We start from the raw sequence: 8,494 nt of genomic DNA, 5'->3' as shown, positions 1-8,494 counted from the left end.
GCTACCTGGCCCCCCAATCTTATCTTTTTTTTTGTTTGTTTGGGGCCATGCCCCACAGTGCTCAGAGCTGGTTCCTGGTTCTACACTCAAACATTCCCATCTGGGCTCAGAGGACCGTATGTGGAGCCTAGGATTGAACCAAGGCTGCAACGCAAGGCAAATGTTTTACCCTCTGCACTCCAGCCTTTTTTTTTTTTTTTTTGTGCTGGAGATCAACCCAGGGCTCACACATGAAAGGTATATCCCGGGTTTTAAGGCCCCTCGGAGTTCTAACAATTCTTAGAAGCCTTCTCTAAACTTCCTCTCCCTGGGGCCACTGGCTCTGTGCAGTCATTTCTGTGTTGCTTACAGGGCGGCCTTAGTTACTGACCCTCTGAGTGATGGGGCCACGGAGAAGAGGCCTCTCCGATTCAGTGCTGACGATTCCTCAGAACAAGTCTGGGAAAGCAGAAAATCAGGGTATTGTGGGGCTTGTGATCAAAATATCAGAGAGGTTCCTATGGAATTTTTTGTCAACTCTCATGTTGGATATTTATTTATTTTATTTTATATTTTTTTTGCTTTTTAGGTCACACCCAGCGATGCTCAGGGTTTACTCCTGGCTTTGCACTCAGGAACCACTCCTGGCGGTGCTTGGGGGACCATATAGGATGCCGGGGATTGAACCCGGGTCGGCCGCATGCAAGGCAAACGCCCTCCCCGCTGTGCTATCACTCGGCCCCTCATGTTGGATATTTATAGTCAGAATTTGGATCTACCCAGGGATGCTAAGAAGCAGGGGTTCAGTTATGTCATTGAAACCCAATCACTAACAACTTTGTAACTGTGTATCTCACTGATTCAAAATAAAAAATTTACAAAACACAGGAGGGTTCAGAAAGGAGCAGGAAACAAGAAAAAGCACAGGTGCTAGGCCCCGGCCAGCTCTTCACAGGAAGAGAAGAAACCTTGGCAAAGCTGATCACAACGTAATCAGAATTTTTTTTTTTTAGCATGGAACAAAGGAAAAACATGAAAAGTAAAAAAAGGAAGAAAAAAAACCCCATGGAGTGCTTAAAGGCCAATGACTTTCTGTCTTGAGTAAGCGGATATTCTCGGGTTGTCTGACAGGCGGAGGCGCCACCTGGCTCCCGGCTTCCTAAAGGGGAATCGTCAAGGTGGTTTCTTGGAACTAAAAAAAAAAAAAAAAAAATGTCCACTACCGAATAAGATGGGAAACTTTTAACGACGGTTATTTGGAGAAGAGAATTTAGGGCAACATTTGTCCAGCTTTAATATAAGTATGTTCCTTTTATGTTAGCATGGAATTTTACAATAATTGTCTCCCCCCCAAAAAAAAAAAAAGACTAAACTGGGGGGTTCAGAATATGCTCCTTCCAGCTGCTGACGCAGCATCCTGGACAGGGGCCGACAGTGGCCTAGCAGAAAGGGCGACAGGGTGCCAGCCCTGGGGCGGAGGCGAAGGGTCCAAGCCGCCTGCGGCGTGAGCGTGTCGCAGTGACGGAGCCAGGCTGGAGCTGGGCACGAGGTCAGGGAGCTCCTTCCTGCGGCCACGCTGCCGGCCATGCATGGCCCCGGACAAGCCGGCAGGCCAGGCCCGGGCGGAACCCTGGGCGGTGGGCGGGTGAGGTGCCGGAAGGAAAAGGCTGTAACCCCGTGTGAGAAAATACACGTTTATTATAAAATGTTTCATGACGAGGGTAGAAAAATAACACTGAGCTGCTCGGAAAGTTCTGGAGCCCAGTCTCTGAGGAGGGCCTCTGCGTCACTCTGGGAGCACTGTCCGCAGAGCAGCGTGGCACGGCACGTGCGGGGCGGCGGGCCGGGTCCTGCTGGAGGTCCCAAGCAGCTCTCCTGGCCACGATGACCACAGAGGGCGGCCTGGGGTCGGCAGGGTCTGGTCTCCGGGCAGGCTCAGCCTCGCTCTCCCAATACTTAGGCTGGTCGTGGAGGAGCAGATGGGCCCGGCAGCCTGAGGGGGTGGCTGCCCACAGGTCCGTGTGGAGGAGACTGCGCCCTCTCCCGGGCCAATGGGACCCGCCATTCCTCAGCGGGGCAGCATGTGGACCTCAGCCTGGGCTCAGACTGGCTGAGACTTTTGTACTTCAAATCCTGTCCATGCTGGGGCAGAGAGAAAGAAAATATTATTATTATTATTATTATTATTATTTTGCTTTTTGGGTCACACCCGGCGGTGCTCAGGGGACCATATGGGATGTTGGGAATCGAACCCAGGCCGGCCGCATGCAAGGCAAACGCCCTCCCCGCTGTACTATCGCTCCTGCCCCGAGAAAGAAAATGCTCAAAGACCAGAGAACTGCTGAACTCCCCAGGCCAGGCCTCTTGGCCCCAAGAACAAGAACGTCTTCCCAGGGGCTGGAGTGATAGCACAGCGGGTAGGGTGTTTGCCTTGCATGTGGCCGACCCAGGTTCAAATCCCAGCATCCCATATGGTCCCCTGAGCACCACCAGGGGTAATTCCTGAGTGCATGAGCCAGGAGTGACCCCTGTGCATTGCTGGGTGTGACCCAAAAAGAAAAAAAAAAAAAAGAAGAAGAACGTCTTCCCGGGGGGGACGGTCTCGCCCAAGGGGGCCAGTCCCAGGGAGAGTGTTTCCTCCTCCCGCGTTCTCCCGCCCTGCCAGGCTCTGGGAGGAGAGTGGCTCCCTCCCTGGGATGGGGGGGGGCACCAGCCCCGCCCGGGGTCACCTCCCCTGCCCGGCGGGCGGCACCTGGAGAACGCGGCCAGGGTGAGGGCCTCCAGCAGCAGCTCGGCGCCACAGAAGCAGAGCAGGATGCAGTTGAGGACGGCCTCCAGGCGGAGCGCGTAGGTCTGCAGCAGCAGGTAGTAGGCGGCCATGGTGGCGCAGGGGAAGGTCAGGGCCACGCTGATCCCAAGCGGCATCTTGCGCTGGCAGAGGTTGCCCTTGGAGCCTGTGGGGCACGGCCCGGGGCGGCGTCAGAGGGAAGGCGGGTGGGTGGGCAGGCGGGCGCGGCAGAGAGGGGCCCCCGGGGAGGCTCGGGGCCCTTCGTGGGCTCCACAGGGAAGAGTGAGCGGCCTTGGGAGGAGGGGCCGGGCCGGAGCCGCTGAGTCAGTCTGGTTCCCACACCTGGGTCAAAAGGCCCCTCACTGGGGGAACGTGAAGTGGAGGGCTCCCGAGCAGTGCTCAGGGGCACCACCCTGGCTGACACCGGGCCAGGGGGGCAGAGCTGCCCAGACCCTGCAGTGCTGGGGCCTCCAGGCCACTGCCGGATGTGCCCCGCGGTGCCAGGCCAACCACGCGCCCTGACTGCTGCTCCGTCTCCCAGCTCCTGCTGGGGGACACACACAAATCACGTAAAGAGGATCACTGAAAGCTTTTCACCTAATATATAAAAAGGAATTTTTTTTTTCCTTTTTGGGTCACACCTGGCAAAGCACAGGGGTTCCTCCTGGCTCTGCAACTCAGGAATCACTCCTGGCTGTGCTCAGGGGACGCTGTGGGATGCTGGGAATCGAACCCGGGTTGGCCGCGTGCAAGGCAAACGCTCCACCCGCTGTGCCATTGCTCCAGCCCCAGAAAAGAATTTTATAAAAAGAGAAAGTGAAGGCCCTCCGTCATCCAGTCCCTGGAGGTGGCCATTATTACTTACATGATGTAAGTTGATTGATTTTTTTTTTTCCCCTAACAGTGCCAGGGTCTTGCATGCAAGGTAAATACCTTCCCAGCCCAATTCAATTATTTTATATATATATATACTTACATACCACTATTATTGTAAAAATAGAATCATTCTATGTATTTTTTCCAACGTTTTCCCCTCACTTAATACATGAAACATTTCCACATACATACTTTTTAGTGGCTATTTGATGAATTCATTGTGCCAATTATAATGAAATCCTGTAATGATTAGGTTGTAGCATTTTGGCATTCTGAGTGGCAACAGTATCCTCATATAGAGCATCTTATGTCTGGAGGGTTTTTTCCTTTTCAGCCAATTTTAGGAGTGAAGTTGTCCAAATGAACAACACTATCATTGGGCCCGGGCGATGGGTCGGGAGCACCGGCTGGGCCTGCCGCAGACCCTTCCAATCGCCGGCACCCCCGAGTCCCCTAAGCAGAGTCAAAGGTGGCCCCAGGACATAAACAAGGATGCAGATTTTACCTAGCGTGAAACTATGACCAAAAAGAGTGGAGTTTGTTTGTTTGTTTTTTTGCTTTGTGGGTCACACCCAGCGATGCTCAGGGGTCACTCCTGGCTCTGCACTCAGGAATTACCCCTGGCCTTGCTCAGGGGACCATATGGGATTCTGGGAATCGAACCCGGGTCGGCCGCGTGTAAGGCAAACGCCCTCCCCGCTGTGCTATCGCTCCAGCCCCAAAAAGAGTGGAGTAATATATATTTCTAGAGAACGTAGAGATGGCCTGGAGCGGAAGGACAGCAGGTAGGGCATTTGCCCTGCGCACAGCTGACTCCTTTGATCCCTGGCACCCCATAGGGTCCCCCGAGCCCACCAGGAGTGACCCCTGAGTGCAGAACCAGGAGGAAGCCTTGGGCATTGCCAGGTGCGGCCCCCAAACCAAAAAAGAACCAAGAAGAGTGTAAAGATAGAAAAGCCACAGAGGGGCTGGAGCAATAGCACAGCGGGTAGGGCTTTTGCCTTTCACGCGGCTGACCCAGGTTCTATTCCCAGCATCCCATATGGTCCCCTGAGCACGGCCAGGGGTAATTCCTGAGTGCAGAGCCAGGAGTAACCCCTGTGCATCGCCAGGTGTGACCCAAAAAGCAAAAAAAAAAAAAAAAAAAAGAAAAGCCACAGAGTGTGGGACGCAGAGAACTGCATCTCATATACGCTCTTCTAAATAGGTACTCTGAAGCCGCTTCACCTGATGGCTGACGACAGAACCTCGTTTCAATGCGTGTTCTGGGAGTCTGGCCATCCTGTCACCTGTGTGGGTCCATCTGTAATTGTTCCTGTGAGTTGTCTCTTGGTGCTCCTTACCAATTTTAAAGTTAGATAGTGTCTTCTTTAGTGAATTAATGTGAGCCTTGATACCCTTTTCATGCTGCAGGTATATTTCTCCTTAGGCCTGTGGCTTAACAATTTCATGATGAAACAGCCTCAGAAGGGATTTTACGCTGTATTTCTGGGGATAAAAAAAATGTGCTTTGGGCTGGAGCAATAGCACAGCGGGTAGGGCGTTTGCCTTGCATGCGGCCGACCCGGGTTCGATTCCCAGCAACCCATATGGTCCCCTGAGCACGGCCAGGGGTGGTTCCTGAGTGCAGAGCCAGGAGTAACCCCTGTGCATCGCCAGGTGTGACCCAAAAAGAAAAAACAAAAACAAAAAAATGTGCCTTTTTGCATAGCAGTGGAAGGATCTCGTGCTAACCTGTGTGGGCCCGGACGGTCCTGGGTAAGTCACAACGGAATCTATTCTCCCCACAGCGCCAGGGAGGAACCATTCTTGCAGCAGTGAGGCAGCCGGGAAGGTACCTAGTACCTCATGCCACATCCACCCCCAGTCCCAGAGAACGACCGAAGGGCAAACCTGGCCCCCAACATGAAGCAGGTGGTGAGGGGGGGAGGGGGAAGTAACGGGGTATAATTAGATCCGATCTCCAGCAACGTGACAGGTACCAGCTTATCGCATCGGGATGCGGAGTCTCCGGGCAACACTCACCAAAAAACAGGCGGATGAGTTCAATTCCAAGGTACAGGAGGAGCATCGCCACGTCCAGGACCAGATTGGCTGTGGGGTACGGCAGCAGCAGACCTACCAGCACAGAGGCCAGAGCTGACAGACACAGCGGCACCCACGCGAACTCACACACACTTGGGAACAAAGGCGCCGTCAGTGGAATCTGCTGTCCCTGGGGCGTGGGTAGGGGCTGTCTAGCCTGCAGCCGGGTGACCGTCTGTTACTGTGAGGCCGCCACTCCCCGAAGGGACGAGATGTGGGTGAGGGCACAGAGTAGCAGAGTTCAGGGGAGAGGGGAGAGGAGCATCAGAATGGAGCGGCCCACTGGGGCCAGAGCGATAGGGCAGCGGGGACGGCATTTGCCTTGCATGTGGCCGACCCACGTTCAATCCCTGGCACCCCATGTGGTCCCCCAAGCACCGCCAGGAGTAATTCCTGAGTGCAAAGCCAGGAGTCAGCCCTGAGCATCACTGGTAGCCCTGTAGCACTGTCGTCCCGTTGTTCATCAATTTGCTCGAGCGGGCACCAGTAACGTCTCCATTGTGGGACTTGTTAAAGTTACTGTTTTTGGCATATCAAATACGCCACGGGTAGCTTGCCAGGCTCTGCCATGAGCATCACTAGTTTTTTTAAAAAAGAAAAAGAATGGAGAAACCCACATTTCCTTGGAGCAAGAAACGCTCTCTAGAAGCCATCGGACCCGGGTCACTGCAAATAAGGAGGCTCTGGGCGGAGGAAGCTTGGGTGCAAAGGCGGGAAGGCGTGCCCCAGGCCTTACCTTTGTACAGAAAGATGAAGAGTTCCAGCAGGAAATAGGCCACAATATACCATCGGTTCAGAGAGAAGAGGATTTCCAGCGGGGTGGAGGACAGCCGCTTCCCTGCAGGGCGGGCGGAGAAGAGGGATGAGCCATGGGGCTGCGACACTCCAGCTCCAGCTCCAGCCTTTGCGTTGCTGCTGGGGCTTACGCGGAGGGAAGGGGGTCGCAGCTGCAGCGACCTGCCCATCTGAGCGCTACTGAGGGTGCGAGCATGTACTGGAGTGAGGCCCCTGCAGCGACCCCACACACACACACCATTTCCCAAGAGGCAAAAGGCAACTCTTGGCTCCAGGGGTGAAAGTCGGGGCCAACGGGGGCTGGAGCGATAGCACAGCGGGGAGGGCGTTTGCCTTGCACGCTGCCGATCCGGGTTCGATTCCCAGCATCCCCTATGGTTCCCTGAGTACCACCAGGGGTAATTCCTGAGTGCATGAGCCAGGAGTGACCCCTGTGCATCGCCGGATGTGACCCAAAAAAAGGGGGGGAAAGTCGGGGCCACATGAAGGTCCCCTGAGCATCACCAGGAGTGATTCCCGAGCGCAGAGCCAGGAGGAAGCCCTGAGCATCCCCGGGTGTGACCCAAAAAGGAAAAAAAAAAAAGTCGGGGCCAAGCTCCTTTTCCAAGAGCTCGTACCCCGACACTCCCTGGGGCGCAGGCCAGCCCTGGTTCCTTCGAGGCCACACAACGAACCGGCATCGGAACCGCCCGGGGCCCAGGCGCGGACAGTGGACTCCGCACACTCCCCAGGCGCCTTGGGGGGCGGCTGCTGAGGACCCCCGCGCCCGGGGGACGGCAGGGCGCGGGGCCGGGGTGGGCGACCCGGCGGGCGGCGCGGGGATGCGGACCCGCGGCTCCCACGCCCCCCTAAGGCTCACCTCGCGGCGCCATCTTCCGTCCCCATGGAAACTGCGTCCGCGGCCACGGCCGCTCCTGGAGCAACGAGGCACGGCCGGAAGCGCGGGGTAGAGCGGCGTCGGCCTGCGGGTCCCCGGCTCCCCCCGCGCGGCACTCTATGGTCGGCTGGAGGCCCTCCCTGCGCGCTCTGCGCCTGCGCGGGCCCGAGCGCGGCCGCCAAGGGCTCTTGCTGGCGTTTCTGTAATTCCTGGGCGGCGGGGGGAGGGGCGGGCCGCTGGACTGGGGGGCCCGGCTCGGGGGCTCGGCTTCGTGCAGTGCCTCCACCCCCGGGGCGCAGGGCTTTGACTGAAGGGCGCAGTGCACGGCAGCGTGAGCTCAGGGCTGGCGCACAGGCGCGCGTCCCGTGATTTTCTTTCCCTTGAGCCATCCAAAGATGCAGGGGGCGGGGGGGTGGAGTGCGGCGATGCTCAGCGGATGCGGAGGGGGCGGGGGTCGCGTCTGCACCAGGCTTTCGTGCTGGCGGTTAATCAGGCCGCTGGGAGGAACGCCAGAAGGAATCCCACCCGGAGACGCCTCTCTGGGAGCACTGTGAGACGAGCACACGAAGGTGGCCCGTGATCCAGACCGTGCAGGGGTGGGTGGGAGTGGGGGAGAGTTTTCCCTGCTAGGTGCCGTCTAGAGATGCGTCTTTGTGTTGTGACGCCTGACTTGGGCAAGGACAGAGCAGCTCCCTGAGCTCGCAGACCGGATACAGCAGGTGGGGAGCGCCTTGCTGTCCCTGGCCCCGGGTTTGACCCCGCCAGGAGTGATCCCTGAGCACAGAGCCAGGAGTAAATCCTGAGCACCCCCCCCCCCAGTGTGATCCAAAAACAAACAAACGAGTTGGGTGGGAAACCAAAGCAAAAGCCCCAGCAAGGGGCTGCAGCGTTAGCTCAGCGGGTAGGGCGTTTGCCTTGCACGCAGCTGACCCGGGTTCGATTCCCAGCATCCCATATGGGTCCCTGAGCACCGCCAGGGGTAATTCCTGAGTGCACAAGCCAGGAGTGACCCCTGAGCATCGCCGGGTGTGACCCAAAAAGGAAAAAAGAAAGAAAACCCAACAAATCCAGAATGGTACTGAGCCAGCCTGAGC

The 8,494-nt window shown here is 56.8% G+C and overlaps 1 protein-coding gene across 1 annotated transcript; it reads right to left on the bottom strand.

Annotated features, from left to right (window-relative positions):
- Positions 1 to 1,659: 1,659 nt before the first annotated feature.
- Positions 1,660 to 7,499, bottom strand: TMEM216 (transmembrane protein 216). Its single transcript, XM_055142535.1, has 5 exons — positions 7,383 to 7,499; positions 6,465 to 6,566; positions 5,669 to 5,761; positions 2,732 to 2,933; positions 1,660 to 2,121 (listed from the first exon to the last, which is right to left on the bottom strand). The coding sequence occupies exons 1-5, from the start codon at positions 7,393 to 7,395 to the stop codon at positions 2,106 to 2,108; spliced, it is 426 nt and encodes a 141-aa protein (XP_054998510.1). The 5' UTR covers positions 7,396 to 7,499; the 3' UTR covers positions 1,660 to 2,105.
- Between the last annotated feature and the right edge of the window lie 995 nt (positions 7,500 to 8,494).

This window comes from Sorex araneus, chromosome 6, assembly GCF_027595985.1.
Source record: "Sorex araneus isolate mSorAra2 chromosome 6, mSorAra2.pri, whole genome shotgun sequence".
Lineage (NCBI taxonomy): Eukaryota > Metazoa > Chordata > Mammalia > Eulipotyphla > Soricidae > Sorex > Sorex araneus.
Note: the sequence above shows the minus strand (reverse complement) of the source record. Positions and strands in the feature narration are given on the sequence as shown.

What these genes read in the sequence shown, in the direction of transcription:
- TMEM216 (XM_055142535.1), bottom strand. An exon ending in CTTCATCTTTCTGTACAAAG is followed by an intron (nt 5,762 to 6,464) that starts GTAAGGCCTGGG and finishes CTGTGCTGGTAG; the next exon opens with GTCTGCTGCTGCCGTACCCC. An exon ending in ACTCATCCGCCTGTTTTTTG is followed by an intron (nt 2,934 to 5,668) that starts GTGAGTGTTGCC and finishes CGTGCCCCACAG; the next exon opens with GCTCCAAGGGCAACCTCTGC.